This window comes from Nothoprocta perdicaria, unplaced genomic scaffold, assembly GCF_003342845.1.
Source record: "Nothoprocta perdicaria isolate Ctin4 unplaced genomic scaffold, notPer1 scaffold_333, whole genome shotgun sequence".
NCBI lineage: Eukaryota > Metazoa > Chordata > Aves > Tinamiformes > Tinamidae > Nothoprocta > Nothoprocta perdicaria.
In genome coordinates this window covers 343,603-361,527 of record NW_020455570.1, presented here as the reverse complement: position 1 = coordinate 361,527, position 17,925 = coordinate 343,603, and the positions used below count along the sequence as shown (strand labels likewise).

Genomic DNA, 17,925 nt, shown 5'->3' with positions numbered 1-17,925 from the left:
CGCTTTACGGCACCCGCCACCAGGACGCTGCCATTGGCCGCGGCCCGCCCGCCACGCGACACTGCCGTAAAGCGCCGCGCGGGGACGGCGGGTGACGCGCCGGGCGCCGCCGCCAATCGGCGGGCGCCGCGGGAGGGGGCGGGCGCGGCGCGGGCGTTGCTAGGAGACGCCAGCGGCCCCAACGGCTCTAACGGCCCCAACGGCTCTAACGGCGTCAACGGCTCCGCGCGGCCGTTACTCGGAGCGGCCGCGCTGTGACGAGGCCGCCTTTAGCTGGGCAGAGGCCCTGGGGGACACGAGACCTCGCTGTCAACCCCCCAAAATGCCCTTTTTTAAATTTATTTMTTTATTTAATCGCTTAGGAAGAAGTCTTGAAAGGAGCAGGGAGCTGGTAGGAAGCAGCCCCGTCTTCTGACTGKTATTCTGCGCGTTTCTGTACGTGTTTTAGTATCTGAAATGATTTCTGATTTCAGCATCTATTCCTTTCTCGCCTGCTGGCGCTTTCTGACCTGCGACGAGCTTTTTGAGCCGAGCTTGGTCCACGCGCAGCGTAGGCAGAGTCCTGGCTTAGACATGAGGTAGCAGTAGCGAACGAAACAACAGTCCTGCTGCGGAACAGCAGGTGGAGTGGTGACTTCAGGGTGATGCGAATGCGCTCGGTTGTGTGAAATGGTCAGTGTCACCTGTTCCCTCATGTTCAGCTCTTCTGGGAAGCCGTCATTTCCAAATGCAATTGCTGCACCTAAATGTTCCTGTTAACTACACTCRTTTCAGTAGCTGTGGAAGGAAGCCAGACTTCAAGCACTTCTATAGTACTGCCTGAAATATATTTGACTAAGGAAGTGATACAGAAAGAAATAATTTCAGTTAAGTACTGTTGTGATAGTATTTTTTTATTATTATTCCTTTTATGAGAAGCACTCAGTAGTAAACTGCAAAATAGAACAGTCAGAATCAGGACATTTAACTTTTTTCCACTCCTTGAAACATTAATACAACATTTGTCATAATTGCATCAAAAGTATGTGCTTTAAAGAGGAGAGAGGATCTTGAAGTTTAGTTTAAATCAAGGCTATAATTTCATAGACCTCCGCACTCCCAGACCAAATGTATTGCAGCATTTCTTGGAACAATTCCTTTACATATTTGAGTTGTCTTTTCTTCACCTTTAGATATGTTTTTTTTCTTCAAAGATTTATTTCAAGAAGATAACAATTGGAAAATATATTGCTATCTTCAGCTTATTTGCTATAATTTGTTCAATATGAGTATCTCCCAGAGGGAAATAAGTGGAAATTCCAAATGTTAACCAGAGATTTCAACTGAGTCAACTTACTAGTTTTATCATTTATCCTTAAAAAAAAATATAGATTAAAAATAGTTAAAACATGCTTTAGTTGTAGAAGATAATGTTTYGAGGAGCTCAGGGTTCCAGGGTGTTTCTGTGTGTGCTGAAAGTTCTCTTACAGCACAGATGTTTTAACGTCTCTTTTTATTTCTGTTTTCATCTTTTTCTGGATACTGTTTTAATTCCATGGAGATAAAAATGATGAAAAGCCAAGAGATTAAAATTGAGACAAGTGTCATTTGCAACAAGATACGGAGAAATTAATTTTCATCAGTTTTTTTTTTATCTACTAGGAGTCTGATCTCAAGATGCAGATGTTTATACAGATTCTTCTAAAATTGTGCCTTGTGTGATTATGTATTATTTCTCTTACTTGCCAGCTTTCAACTTCTTGTGGAGTCCATTAAAAGTGTGGTCTTGTTAGTAGATTATTTTTAAAACAAAAGGAAGGAACCATCTCTTTGCCATCAAAAATAAGCAGTAAGATCTCTCAGAGCAGAACATCTTTCACATCTGAATAGTCGCAGTCTGGAAAAGATCACCGTAAATGTCTAGAGCAATTTCACACAGTGCCTCCACATCCATAGGGATTTGCCAGTGTGGTAAAATTGCTGTGGAAGTAGCAGAAACAACACTAACATACTTGCAGTTAGATACTATTCTGTCACTGGCTTCTAGTTCAGAGAATTTGGGGGTAACTTCAGTGGTGCTGAAGTTAATACCACATTCTTTCTTACCAGACTGTCAAGAAATAAGAACTGTGCTAAAGTTAACAAGAAATTTTAAAACAGCAAACACTTTGTTTTACATAAAGATTCACAAGACTGCAGTATTTCTGCTTATCTTGTTCTAGCCAAAACAGAATTCCATACTGTCTATAGTGAAGATATCAAGGGAACAGTAACAAGATTTTTATTCTTGCATTTGTTAACATGACATTTATCTTAATGTTTTCACCATCTRAAAATACTCTGGCTCAGTGGCACAATGACTTAGCTCTCCTATCAAAGCAGCTGCCATGAAGACTGCGGCAGTGCTGGGCGCTCTGATGCCTCGTGTCAGGCTGCGCTGCTTTCCTCAGGGAGTCTCCTTGGGTCAGACCTCTGGAGGTGACCTCGAAAGCTATAAGGGAAATGCAGCAACACCACCTTTCCCTACTGCCAGAGCAGCATGAGARTAGCTACCATAGAGCACAGTTAAAACTGCTTCATTCCCTTTCAGTTTTTTAAGTACTACTGATGGTGCTCAGTTTCTGAGAACAGATCTAAGTGCACTTCAACTATATTATACATTATTTCTGGAGAAAGTGTTTGTTCTGCTCTCCTCCTAATTACCATGTTTTTCACCTRCACAATTCCTGTCATTCTTCATGATCCTTATTTGCAGGGAGCATCTCCCTAACCTAGCCTTTCAGCTCATYATTCCATCGCTTCCTGGAGAACACAACACAGACTTCCGAGCTGCAGACACAGCCAAAGAGATTTGTGCTTTGTGCCAAGGACTTTGCTCCAGGACTGCTTCTTGAGGACTGTAGGAGAGATGACCATTAAACAAGCCAGCAACACAGGAAACACTTTGCACTTTACCTATGCAAAATCCTCCCGTTTTTTTACTGTAAGATGATGTATAAAACAATTTTGCAGCCCCAAAGGATTCCTAAGGATGTGAAGCTAGAGATAACCTGAATCTGCTGTCTCTTGAGGAAGAAGCATAGAGTACCTGGTCCCTCTTGCTGCCAGGCAGGAGGACGAATATATGGTGACACCCCTTCCCCTGTAATAGCAGTTGCCAGTGTCCATATCTGAGCTCTTTTCCTTGGTGGTAGCAAGAACAAACCTGCCTTTTAAAGATTACACCACAAACAAGTAGGCARTGGGGCTATAGATATTTCACTTCCCACCAGCTGTCAGCACCTGATTTTGCTTTTTCCTGTATCACAGTGTTTGAGGTTGGAAGGGACGTATGGAGATAATCTGGTCCAACTCCCTGCTCAAGCAGGGTCAGCRCCTAGCACAGCATTACGTCCAGATGGGTTTTGAACATCTCCAGAGAAGGAGACCTCACAACCTCTCTGGACAACCTGCTCCAGCAGTCAGCAAAGAGGTTTTTCCTCATGTTCAGGCAAAAGGTYCTGTGCTTCTGGTTGTGCCCAGTACTTCTCCTCCTGTTGCTGACAATCACTGAAAATCTTGTATCCACTGTTAAGACCCCCATGGGAGTCCCGTGTGCTGCAGGCCAAGGCCTCTGCTGCTGGCCGAGGGGCTCGGGGCCCTGCCCGGCGCCGCCGCCCTGCGCTGGCCGCTCTGCACCAGCCCCGTGTCCCCCCGGGGCTGCCGAGCGCAGGGGCCTGGGGCTGCTCCTGCCCCGGGGCAGGGCAGGACCCTGCGCTGGCCCCCTGAGCAGCAGGAGGTGCCGCTGTGCTCAGCTCTCCAGGTCTCTGCACAGCAGCCCAGCCCAGGGCTACCAGCCACCGCTCAGTTTTGTATCATTAGCAAAGCTGCTGAGGAGGCACTTTCACTCCAAATCCAGGTAGTTGACAAATGTGGGCCCGGTACTGACCTCTGGGGGGCACCACTGGCCACAGGCCTCCAACAGGCTCTGCACCACTAATCACAACCCTCTGAGCTCTGCCATCCATCCAGTCCTCCATCTACCTCACAAGTCCTGAGTTCCCCATGGGGATGTTATGGGAGACAATGTCAAAACCCTTGCTGAAGTCAASGTAGACAACATCAGCTGCTCTCCCCTCATTCATCCAGCCAGTTACCCCATCGTAGAAAGGTATCAGGTTGGTTAAGCACGATTTCCCCTTGGGGAATGAATCCATGCCAACTACCCTTGTTCACCTTCTTGTCCTCCTCATACCTTGAGACAATATGCAAGACGAGCAGCTCCATCAACTTCCCAGGGATGGAGGTGAGGCTGCCTGGCCTGTGTTTGCTCTGGCACACTAGCTCTGGCAGCTAGGCTTACAGACACAAAGCTAAAAACAAGTTTGCTTCCACCAACAAAAAAGTGTTACCAAAAAGTCTAAGTTTTCTTTAGATTTTTTCACAAGCAGTAGTGCCATCTGTGGCATTTGTCATAAATCTGTGCAAAACATAGTGATACGGAGTGAATACTGTGAACATTGCTTGTTGTTCACAGTATCTGTCAAAGAGAAGTTTTACTGTATCGCAATTTTAGGGACTGTTTTCCTCATCCCTAGGAACTACCTTTAAAAAACTATGGACTTGTATAACATCTCTGAAATTACAGCTGTCTCTTAATTGCTCCTGGGAAGGACCCAAAGCTAAGAACATGTTTTGATCAAATCTAGCAGGCTGCTTCACAAGGGAAGTTCAATTTTCTTTGGCCTTTTCACTCAAACCATCCTTCCAACAATGCATGAAAGGCTAAAACATGATTGTATTTTGCTGGAGAAATACAAATGTTATTGTATTTCTGGCCATGAAGTTACCTTTTAGTTTGTTTGTTTTGACAATAGCTTATTAATTCAGCCTTTCAAAGGTTTCACTCTGAGAAACAAGCACAGTCTGCAAAATCACTTGGTGTTCTTTATGGATAAGATTGTCTAGAGAGAGACCTCATCAGAATCTACATGATGAGGCTACAGTCTCCTCCTYTCTAGCCGAAAATGTGCATTTTGAGGTATCAGTAGTTAGAACTATAGAAAAAGCACAAATCAAACATCCTGTAATTATGTTTTTATTTCATGCTGTGCTGCAAGTAATTTACAAATGGGTTCCTATAATACTTCAGTGTGGATAAGGCAGTCTTAGAATACTTTCAAGATATTTGCAAAGATGACTTTAGGTTCACGTCTCATAGAGAAGCAAATTAGTTTCTCCATGGAGAGAAAATGAAACTATTTAACATGCTACTCTGGTGAGTTAGAAAGTTAAGAGCAAGTGTATTGAAAAATCAAGAAATGTGTGCCCCAAGTTGAAAGCATCAACAGTGCATTATTGCTCGAAGAGTTTTTAATACATACATATACATATAAATGTGAGGTAGGTTTTGCTTGCTAATCTAGAATATAGTAACAGTAATCTCAAAAAGAGAACTCCCAAATCTGAACTGATGCCAGTTTATGGTAAAACAGATTAAAAAAGAAAGAAATCCTTCTTGATCCATAACAAATCAGCTTTCTGGAATAGTTAAGTCTGTTGCAATTTAGGTCTATAAATGTCAGCCCAGGCTAAATTTCAGTTAAAAAAACATATGGAACCACAGTATCCCCTTATTGTGTTACTTGCATAAACTCTTTTATTACAGATATGTACAGTTACAAACTGATTTTACACAAGGACCTTTTACAAAGGCCTACTAGGAACTGAATTCAGTCTCATTGGTTATTCAGCTTGGTGAGAATCTCACTTCATCTTTTCTGATGCCAAACTACGATATATTCTAGGCATACCTAAAAATGGATTAAAGAATAAAACAGTTACAGTCAAAACATGCAATTCTTTGCAGTGTACAGCATCATCAGCTGAATTAGGCATGGTAAATATATTTTGCTCTAAGGTAAAAACTACCGGTGGCTTTTTTTTTTTTTTTTTTTTTTCTTATTTAACAGTGACCGTCATGGCATGGAAGATAGGAAGATTGCAGTGTGGCAATGCCAATGTCTGTCAGATAACCTTCAGTGGAATAAGGCAAAGGAGTCGATCCCCTCTCCTGTACAGGATTTACTACAACRCAGAGTGGTTTCAAATTCAAGGAAGTGTAAAATGCTACCAAGTCTCATTTTCACAAAGGCAAAAGTTTCCTTCCTCTCACATGTATAGCAGCTCAGGTCGTGCTCTCCACAGAAATGACCGGCTGTGGGGTTTTTGGGTTTTTTTAAATCTTATCCTACAGAAATAGCCCAGAACTTTTAGAAGGGAGCCAAAAGCGTGCTCAGTTGCTCTCTCTCTCTTTCATGCAGTGTTACAGGAGGAGAGCTCCACACTGGCGACACTCGGAGCAATCAGGGAGACAGGGCAGGACTGGGCTGCAGGGGTTAGCACCACCAGGTTCTTTGCGCACACCACAGCACTTGGGGAATCTAAAGCCAGCTATCAAAATGAGGTCTTCCTTGCCCCATGCACACTGATTTGCATCTTCTTGTCTGAAACCTGGACTTCAATTTTAAATTGTGTTTTAATTTTAAAAGCCTTATAAATGCTTAGACATTACAGAGAACATTTTTTCATAGGGAAGTCTTTCTTTTCCTTTTTTTTTTTTTCTTTTTTTTCAAATCTCCCACAATTGTAGGAGCCATTATGGAAGGGGAAGGACAGCATGGAGTGGGAGAAATAAATAACAAAACAGCAGGACTCTGCAACCTCACAGGGGAAGGCTGTGAAATAAGGCTGCTGTGTTGTGGCTCTTTTTCAGAAACAAATACTCTAAGCATTAATACATAAAGAACAGCAGTCTAAATTAATGAACTAAACATGGTTAATTAGTGGGCAGGCAACCTTGAAATCACACAGTGATTTTTTGATTACATTTGCAAACCACAGTCCCACTTTATACGACCTAAATTACTCTTATATGCAGCATACAATTTGACCACTTTTCCCCAGGATGTCTTTCAAATGACTAATGGCACACATTTACCGAGGAGTGATTTCTAAGGCTTACCTAAACTAAAAACTCTTAAGGAAATCTTATTTTGCTCCCAAGAGGAGGCAGCTGTCGTTCTTGAAAAGTYACTCACATTCAAACAATGGATCTGACAGTAAATACAGGTTATGAGAGACCAGTAAATTATTTCTAATCATCCTCACAGAAAACGGGTATCAACCAAACCCAAACCATAACCATGTCCATGTCACAGGTTTTTCCACTGCATGGTTATGTTTATGATTATTGCCTATCTTCCACAAACAGTCCTATTGTAAAAACATGCTAATTTATTTAGTCAAAGGGCCCCCACTTGAAAAATAAAACATCTAATGTGGTACATTCTTAATGTACTGGTGAAAATTACTTAATTACTATATTTTCACCAGACACAAAGGGTTTACTGTGGAATCGTCATATAGGTCTGAGCTAAAAAAATGAGATAAAAAGGAAACATAATGAACTAAGGAAACATTATTTCCCATGTGTGCCTCTGGAAAAATCAATTTTACCAGTTTTATTAGCCTGTCTACTTTTATGCCAAATACAGCAATAAGAACAAGAAAGGCACACATCCATCCAGCCAGGTTTTCTCACAGGTCATTTTTGCTCTGCAAGAATTGAGGGTCCCTTCCTGCTGGCTGTCTTGATCTGTTGTTGACATTTTTTCTCAAACAGGAGTCTCAACGGGCTGCAGCACTTCATGCTCCCTGCTCTGTTGGGAAGGACTGCATGGATTTTTCCTCATTACGTGTTTTTATAAAGAAAAGATGCGTCTTTCATGTCTAGTATCAAGGTATGTACCCAGCGCTGTGTAGCTTAGCATATTGCTGATTCTGCGAGAATCATAATGACATAAAGCACATTTCAAAAATAGCGTCAATCTTCGCTATATTAATTATAGGAAATGCATATCTATGTTCTGTGTAAATGCATTCTACTATTTTTGTCACAGCACTTAATCCCCACAGATGTTACAAAACTATTTCCTTTTACTCTTYGTCACACAACCTGAATGGAATAAAGCATTATATAAGAAATCACTGAAATAACAGTGCCCTAACACCTGTGAAATTAAAATAAGCCATAAAGAGTCAGAATCTTATTCATACACAGTAGCTATGCTGTCTGACATTCAAGACTTTAGCACTGTATTTTTAGTCATTARATGTAATGGTAAATTTTCATTAAAAGCATTTCTTACCTAAAAAATGGATTCTTTAAATCAAGAATGTTACCCGATTTAAATCCTGTCTGGTCTACCACAGCCACAATCTGAATATCGTAACTTTGTCTGCATCAGAAATAAAAATATGAAAAGCAATAACAGAGGTAAACAATGGTTTTATTTTTAGACTCTTGTGTTAAAAAGACAGCTACTGTCTGAACCGTAACCACTTAGCGTAACAAGCAAAGTTACGCTAAGCAAGCAAAATAAATTATTTTTCTGTGCTGTTAGTGCTGGGACCCTACTCTTTACAGAAATAAAATTTACCAAGACACTTAAGTRATGTTAAGGATTTCTATCCAAGAACATCATCAGTTTACATTGAAAGAAGGTAAGAATGAAAGGTCTTTGCTCTTTCCAACAAAAATATTATATATTTCAACAGTAATGTACACAGAGTATTAACTCAAAAATATCTATCTGGCYAGAAAGCATTAGGTTCATTCTCTCTGTAACCCAGGATATCACTGGAAAGGCTAATTTTAACAGGACTTTTTGCAAGCAACTGTGTTTGCACAGAAGAGTAAAAATAAATGATTGGGCCATTGACACTATCCCTGCTGTAGTTATTAGCACCTTCAGTGTATGCCCATACTCAATAACGGTGTTTTATGACATGCCTCTAATTAGCAACTGACTTGGGCTGTCACCAGGAATCAAGAACTCATCACTGGATTCTTTAATGTGTGGGTTTTTTGTTTTTTTGTTTTTTTTTTACCCTTCCTTTGGCTGTTTGCTCTTTTTAGAATGTCAATATTCAAATCACAGACTCTTCAAGGCAAGAATTTCAGCAGGGGTACCAAAAGACAAAAGCTCTTCTGCTCAGTAAAAACGGAGTATACTCACTTTTAGAAAAGAAATATGAATATGCAGTATAACAGCACCATACAATACAGTTAATGCAGCAYATGTTTTTTAAACTCAAGTTGACCTCAAAAGGCAAAAGATGTCGCCTGGTTTTTATGTATGAGGCAAAAAGTGAAGAGAGAAAAAAAAAAAATGCTCAAGCAGACCCAAACCAGTGCTTCTGCAAAGAATACCAGTGTACAGAGTAATGTGGAGATGCTATCTTGATCTTGAGGGCAGGTCAGCTTTGCAGCAGGACTTCAAGCTCYGTGGTAACATGTGGTCAAAATGCTCCTCGTTCTAAACATAGCCAAGTCTTCAGCTCCACCATCTCTGTTGTAAATATGCTTTGTATGTTGAGAGATTTACAGTGGTCTCTGTGTGGTCAGCTTTATGGAATGTTTCTCTGTACATTAAAACAGTAATGCCTTTTGCTTTTGAAAGAGACACAGGGGGATGAGTGAGGAGCTCCTAACCAGAAGACCTGGCAATCTGACAAGTCTCACATGTTGTAGAGTGAGTGATTGCTGACAAATTTGGTCTCAGTGGACTCACCTGATCGGCAAGTACAAAAAAAGGAGAGAGAGAAAAAGAAGTGATTCACCTTCCTACACAGAAGAGGCTTTGCTTTCAATTGCAACCACAACTATACACAAGAAGATCAGGCTGCAACTTGTGTGAACCAGTCTCTTCATGACTGTTTTTGAAACAAAATAGAGGAGTGAAGTTTCCGGACCTCTGACAGGCAGCAGGAGCAGCACAGAAGTCTGCTGGAGAGAGGTCTCCTTTCCATTAACCCCAGGGGATGCACAAGCCAGGATTGTGTGAAAACACTGGGAGAGCACGTCCATTGCATTTTATTTTAGAATTAGTGCTGTAGAATGGGATCAGGGTCATCCCCACTTTTATCTCTGCCTGTGATTTACTGAGAGGCCATTGTGATAGCGCTGCCAGAGAATGACCACACTGTTGAGCAGGCCCCTGGCCTGAAGTTAAACCTATTGAGTAATGCTTGGAAAATATTTGAGCATAACTTAAGAAATTGTATATGATAGATACCTGAATGAAAATCTGTCAAAAAGCACAAGTAACATTGTGACRGGTGGCTGGATTTCACAAGTGGAGTTATGTGAGAAACAAACTCAYAGATGACTGACATGGAGCACTGGGCACCTTTTGGGGAGCAGTACCTTGCAAGGCCAACAGGTCGAGGTAAGTTTATCAGCGACATTATGTAAATCCAAAATTACCTACAGAACAATGTCAAAAATAGCAAATCTGGGTACCCCAAACTAACTGGGAGGAAGACAGTTTGCCTAGGTAGTAACTGGGCAAAGGAGGTACAAGGATTGAAAAAAGAGAATCAAAAATAGGGAAAGAGATGGCAAGTTGTGCTAATGCCATGAAAATGCTGTCACTGCAGCTGGAAAGCAAACGACATGCACTGTGCTGACCATGACACGTGAAAGAAGCCTSTTCCAAGAGCCAGAAGTCACAGTGCTTTCTGTGGCTAACGGGAGAATGACCATGAAGGTGGATGTGACCACGTCAGTGCCCATCCCAGGCCTCATGGCATGGGTGACTAACACCACTTATTAGTAGAAACAAAAATTGCAGGGAAAAAAAAATGAATGAAAAAAATCAATGAAAATAAATCACAGAAATTAATTCATTTTAATAGAAACCTAAAAGCCATTGCTGAAGCTTAAACTTGATTCTACTGCTACCATCCCCTCTGTGAAAACCAATTCTGCTGTGCTAAACATTGTAACAAGCAATGTAAGTTGCTGTGACCCCTAATAATCCATGTTATTGAACTATGAAGTTTTCTATTTCTGTGGGCCTAAGCCGTATTAATTATTAATTATAGCTTACTCCTCAGAACAGATTCTGCAGTATTTATCCAAATTGTCTTTGAGTACTTCAACTAGAACAGCCACGGTGCAAARCCTACTTTATGAGGCTTTGTACTTACCTTTTATTGGCAACAAACAAAACTTTCCCTGAGAGAGTTTCTCCCTCCTTAGCAAAGAGAGGCGTCTGAAGAAGGCAGCGCACTTGGTACCAGTGGGTGAGAGGCTCCGTTGGCGCAGTTGACAACCAAACAGTTACCCTAAAACAAACAGTAGAAACTATCTAGACATGGCTTCTCATTTTATTCTTTCAAAAACAACTTAAAACATATTAGGACTTCAGGCATATAGGGCTGAATAGCTACTAAAAAAAAATTTTAGACTACCCTGAAGCAAACTAAACCAGCAACTATATCCTATGTTGCTTTCTTAATCTATACCAYGCTTGTCACTACCAGACCTGAGTGTCTCAGACAATTTAGGAGATTCAGAAAAAAAACTTCGCAGGCTCGTGTTCTCTCTTCTGCACACAATTCTGGGACAGAAATTAATGTTCTCTGTCCTATCTTCCCACTCAGGTAATTAAAAGAAGTTACAGGAAATACACGTTTGTCCTGAAAGTTGTAATGTGATTCTTTACAGTGGTGATTTCATCAAAAAACACCACTCCTGAAGAAATTACTACAGCAGTTTTTAAACAGTTCTGCTTATAAGAGGTATTTTCATCTGAAAGGGGCTGAAGGTGTTAACAAAGCAATAACATGTAAAATATCCTGGATCCAATCCACTGAAATATCAAGTGCTGAGACAAAGAACTTTAGAATATAGTATATTGCAAAAAAATGTAAATCTGCATAAATTTAAGTAGAAAGTTAAACATAAAAAGCTAAATACAGACAACTGAARTCTATCTTTTGATTTCTCAGGTAACTTTATCTAATTTTTATTAGAAATCAAAGCTTATTTAATTTTCAYCTCCTCACTACACCAGATGGATGTCATCATTTTGAAATGAACAGTGGTGTTTTCCTTGAACTTGGAGAGGCTTTCTCCATTTCTGTGTTGTAGGCAGCTACCTGCAATCTCCTTTCCATTTCACCCATAAATTAGACCAGGCCAAAACAGAAAGTTCTAGCTCATATTCATGTGCTACTTTCTTACTTATAGTGTAATGCATAGAAGTATATATTATATGAAGAATAATTACAGTGTGGATAGATGTAAGGACCATCTTGACCATTAACAATTCCTGGATGAGGTATATGTTAGATTTTACACATACCAGTCAATGGAAAGCAATGGAAAGCCTTTTGAGTTATGCTGCTAGCACTGAGTTATCGTTCTTTTGTTACCCCTAAAAGGAATAATTTCCTTAGTAACAAAGCAACAAGAAAAATTGGCAAAGATGATATGAACAAGCTGGGCACTCCATAAAGATCTAACTCTGGTACACCTGGGATTCTCTTCCATAGTAGTTTGGGGAAAAAGCACTTACAGCGATCCCACAAAAGCCACATCAAACCAGAAGGCCAGGCCATGGATTAGTCCAGACTGCATCATTTGGAAAACAAAAGGGATTTCCACTCTGCAGAGAAAAAATAAAATGTTTCCAAAGGTACTGAAAACAAAATTCCATCATCTCCACTCACTTACTGAACCTATCCTGTACTATTTTCTACATATCCATTTTTATTTATCGATTTGTGCCTCTATTTTCCATATTTTTAAAAGAATTTGTGCTTATTTTCAGTGTCAGTAGAAATAGCTAATGGCAATAGTTTAAGCATTAATTTTTATGTGCCTCATTCAGCAACAGACCCAAACAGCCCATTTCCAAATCCTTACTGTGTTGCTGGTGACAACAGTAAGGATTTGTACAAATATGAAAGTTCAATTTTCCTAAAGGAAAATTTCTCATTGCCAGTGAAGGAGGTGTATTTATATTAAATACCATTCCAACAGGAAAGTGCTCCAGTAGAAATATCACAAACAAAATGACTCTTGGAAGCAGAAGCAAAAAACTGAGAGGTAGCAAGGATACTTCATTTTCAAAAGGGGGATTAGTGCCATGCAGTTACAGCCAAATCTCTCTGCATCTTGCAGAGACAAATCATGAGGCTAGCATTTATGTAGAGAAAAGCACATAATACTTGGTCATGGTTTAGAGAGACAGCATACAAAAATTCCCTCCTGAGAACTACTGAAACTAGCCAACCCTCGCCAGTTGAAACTTGAAAGTGATTCTCCAGATGTTTGCTTCTCTCAGAGCAATTCCTCTCTCTCAGCAGACCGTGTCCTACATACAGTTTGTTGTGAGTCATGCTGAAATAATAAGTGTTCTGAGTTTCAGAGACAGCCTGTGATGTTTCCTCTTATGTCTTGCAAAGCGCGCTGATGTGGTCCCTCAGGTTCTCTGACAAGGTATGTTTTACTTCAGTAATGTGCTTGGAAGGAGGCTGCTCTGCTCTGTTTCTGGGACAGAGAGACATGCAGTCTGGTCCTTCTGCAAGGCTTTCTAACTACCAGTTTGCAGGGAAGTAAAGAGGTACATCCGATCRCTGTTAGACTAGGGCTTTTAAAAACAGTCCAGCAGCACAGCTTGCAGTGACGCTACCTTATCAGTAGGGTCTCAGGTCTTTCAATATGTGGAAGCAAACGACAAAAATCTGTCACCAGAGCTAAACTAAGCATGACTTAACAGATGATGCTAGGGAGCAAGGGCTCTCATCTCCTCTCTTTCCACAGGAATCTTYTCTGAACCTCTCTGTCCTGTTTCAYGGGCTCATCATCAGGCTGTCTCACCACCAAGAGACAACCAGTCTGCAAATGAAGGCCATGGTCACCACTGGAGGTACCCCAAGCATCTGGCCATGCCACCTTACTGGTCTGCACTCACCACTGACCAAACCCACCAGCTTCAGGGCAGTGAGGAGCAACCCCAAAAGCAGAGCACGGGGGACGTGGTGGAGCCACCATCACCAGCAGTGTTCAGGTAACGCGCAGACGAGGCGCTTCGGGATGCGGTTTAACAGGCAGGGTGTGAAGGGTCTACGGTCAGACTCCAACATCCCGAAGGTCTTTTCCAACCACAGCGATTCCACRACTGTGTGGGGGCAGTGGTGTGTGCTAACCTGTGCAAGTCCTCCTCCGCAGCCTCCGTGAAGTTGATGGTGTACTTCACCGTCCGAGACATCAGGATTCGCACATCAAAGGTGTCCTGCGGGGAGCAGAGCCGTGGCGTTACCACCCGGCCTTGTCAGCGCACAAATGTGCTGCTAGACACGACGGGAGAGAGGGACGAGGCAACCTTCACACCACTCRTTTTAAACAAATGCATTCTTTTAACAACGCTGAAAAAGACAAATCTGCACTCTCAGCGGGATTAAACATATTCAATAACTTACGCAACGTGCCCACCTTCAGAGGAAGAAGAATCTCAGCTGAGAAAGCAAATGTCTTAATTTACAGTGGGCACGGATGATGCTGAGTCAAAGACACATTTGAAACTTAGTAATTGCAACAGACCCATTTCATGCAGTGAGCGGAGCACAGAGGAGGAGTCACAGCAGCTGYCAGGCTCTTTCCAGGTTCCTGGGCAGGTTGTACAGCCTCCATTCAACTGCAGCTATTGCTACTTAAACTAACCAGCTTCAAGCGAGCCCAGACTTGCTGCAGAAGGACTTTTTCATTGTGTATTGTGATGCACTGAGCTGAGGTGGGGAGGTGGTTGTGGCTTTTTGTCTCTTTGTTTTTTTTTCCCCCAGAGAACTGAACAAGGAATAACMCCTATTCCTTCCAAATAGGTACAAACCAGGCTTCTATTAAAAAGAACAAGGACTGCAGATGTTCAATCCAAGGATACAATAAAATAAGAATACTTCAGTGCTAAAATAAAATTTGTTTCCTAATACACAAWTCGGTTTGTTTGGCCACACGTGCAAAAGCAGGTATATACAAACCTACCACAATAGGCTGTCTGAAATATTCATCCACAGCTGCTTTGCGAAGACTGGAGAGATTGACCCCATAAAAGCATTCTTGGTACCTAGAAACATTAATGCATTGAAAAGGTTTAGGAAAAAAAATAATCTGGATTCCACTGAAATTCCACGTGAAAGCCCAATGCCCAAAAGATGTCAATAAAGGGGGAAGTTTTCCTGAGGGCATTTTTAATTCCTGCAATTTGCCAGAAGTCCAACTTCCATCTATCCTCAGTTTCCTTCTTCAGCTTCCCTTCCCTGTGGATACCTTCTACAGCACTGAGGTGTCCTCAAATGGACACATAGAGGGTTTTAACACCAGATACTAAAAGTGGACAATAGAACAATGGGGTTGAGGAAGTCATTTTGAAAGCCTTTTAACCAGGGCTTGTCCAGAAATGAGAATGAAACGGGTACAAATTAAAGAACTGCTGAAGACCCCTGTATTACTTGTCTGGTCTTTTCTGTTGACACTGAAGAGAAAAGCGAATGTTCATCTTATAATAACTGAAAAACAATGAACAACAGCAACACAACAGAAAACCAACAGTTTTATCTTTCCAATTTATGAAACTGTTCACTGAATACAAATCCAGCCTACTTAACACATAAATTCTGAAATTGAAGTATACATGCCTACAGCAAATTCCCCAGAACCTGATCCTCTTACCAAMCCCACAAAGTTAATGGGTATCTTTATTTTCAGGCGACAGACCCAAAAGGGGATGGAGAGGGAGAACAGCAAGGGAGATCAATTTGTGATGAAGTGTCATCTAAATGTAAAACAATGGCTTGAAGCTTTCCCCYGAGTCTTTAGAAGCACTTAAGACAGGAAGCCTTAATTTTTTGTCTCTATGTCTCAGCTCTTAAATTGTCAGTACTTAGTTGATTAGGTCTAAGCCAGTTTAATGACACTCCTTTAAGTTATCTTCTTTGAGAGCAGTTTGCTACATAGGAAGGGATTTATGATATACAAAATACATCTCATATTCTGAGTAGAAAAGATAGATAATAAAGAAAAGCTGTCTTTTTTTGAGGCCTGGAATTTGGTGCTTATAGAAACACTGTTTTTCAGCAATTAGCACAAAAAAGTGTCCTTGAAAGCTGGTATCAAGACTACATTAACTCCAGGAGTATTTAAACATCTTCCACAATATTTTCAGCATATATCCATACAAAGCATTTTTCAGCATATATCCATACAACCACATGAAATAGGAGGATTGATGAGAAAGTCCCCTGCTTGGAAGGCACCTCAAGACAGCAAAAAAACTATATTATGATGACAAAATTATTTTGTTTAGCAGCAAGTCAAACAAAATCTGAAAAAGAGGAATGTCATCCAGTTTATATCCAGATATAATCTGTGATTAGTATGGTTGAAACATTCTCATGAAAAATAAAAAGAATATAATAAAGACTTGTCAAAAATGGGAGACAATGACAAAAATATCTTTGGTGCAGAATAATAAGTTACTCCTGCAGATGTGAAAGATGTAATTTTACCTTTTATACAGTTCTTTGAGAGCCTCATAATGGTTGCCAGAAATCATTGCAACTGAAACCATGTGCAAGTGCAGTKTCTGCACGGAGTCAAACCATGCTGGTTTAGATCTAGAAGAGGTTTCAGTGCTTTTTTTTAATAAAAATACATATCTGTGCTACCAAACTGTAAGGAGCTGCTGTAGGTGGACTGTACCACTTCCGCTGCACAATTCCTGAATGACAAAAGCTGGAATATTTTCTTCCACCGCCACCATGACCATATCCTTCATGATCTCAGGGAGAGGGATCAGAAAGTGCTTGAGCAAATACCACAAGTTACTTCTACTTTGTTTTTGTTTCCAAGTCTCTTGCCACAGAATAATCTTGCTTCAGCTCTGGGTGTATATTTTATACCTTGTTCAGCATACGTGTTGTCTCTTAACTTACGCAGGTGAGGCAAAAGAGTAACTCTAAAGCATTCAACCTATAAGACTAATTTTTATCACACATTTAATTGCTATAGGATAATAARGTGTAATTCACAGGCAGCCAGAAAAAAACTCTGTTATAAAAGAGAGCATCTTCCGTAGTCTAAGAACCAATAAAGAGCTTTGATGAAATCAACTTAATGTTCAGACACCACACTGCAAGCTGAAAGAACTTAATAACAGGTATAATCTTCCAGGACATTTAAAAAGAATTAATCCTTTACACAGCACTTTTTACCCAAGAACTTCAAGTATCAATCCATAAATGATTAATTTATAAGTTAATTGATCTGTAACTTCTGAAGGAGATATTTAGAAATTATCTTGCCCTTTGCTGAAGATCTTTCCCTTTTTTTTTTTTTTTTTCTGATTAAAATATGCCGTCTATATTTCTTCCCATACAAAGGCCATCAAAAGCTCCACAGTGGATATTAGCATTAGGACACCTTTTTGCAAAAAAGTTTCTTGTTGAAGCTGCATGAAAATTTCAGTCAACAGTAATCTATCATTCTCACCCCAAAAACACTGTGGCTCCTGCCCAGTGCTGTAGGAGTCAACACAGAAACATCAAAGAGCTCTCTTCCAGTATTGACAGATACTAAGCTCCACTTCATTATGAACCACACAATTAATTAAACTTTTAACTATTACTGAACCTCCAGGCAATAAAAAATAAAATAAAATATCATTACCAAAAATTGGCTCTGGAGTAGTGTTCCATGTACAGCTGCTCATTGGAAAAAGGAGCGAAATGAATGTCACTAAGTGTTGGAAACATCATTCCTAGTAAACAAAAGATAATATACAATAGCAATGCAGAGTCCCACAGGCATTTCTTACAGGAATGTCCTCCCTAGCAAGACATCACCAGTTCAGAAGCAGCAGTTGCCAAACACTTCAATGGGATAACACTTATTTCACTAATATAATGGATTACTAAACTCTGAATATATTTAATAAAATATATTTATTAAATGAATATATTATATTAATTAAATGAATATTTAATAAAAGCAGTCAGTAACAAAAGCAACCCACAACAAATGGGCTGTACAGAGAAGAAGCTTCATAAAACCCTATG

At 40.5% G+C, this 17,925-nt stretch overlaps 1 protein-coding gene across 1 annotated transcript in view; it reads right to left on the bottom strand.

Annotated features, from left to right (window-relative positions):
* Positions 1-5,599: 5,599 nt before the first annotated feature.
* LOC112951033 (histone-arginine methyltransferase CARM1-like) overlaps positions 5,600-17,925 on the bottom strand; it is a 48,247-nt gene continuing 35,921 nt past the window's right edge. Inside the window, 7 exon segments of the mRNA XM_026043657.1 lie at positions 5,600-5,771; positions 8,169-8,258; positions 11,014-11,151; positions 12,387-12,476; positions 14,023-14,108; positions 14,855-14,936; positions 17,537-17,627. Of these exon segments, the coding sequence (XP_025899442.1) occupies positions 5,762-5,771; positions 8,169-8,258; positions 11,014-11,151; positions 12,387-12,476; positions 14,023-14,108; positions 14,855-14,936; positions 17,537-17,627 (587 nt within the window). The 3' untranslated portion in view covers positions 5,600-5,761.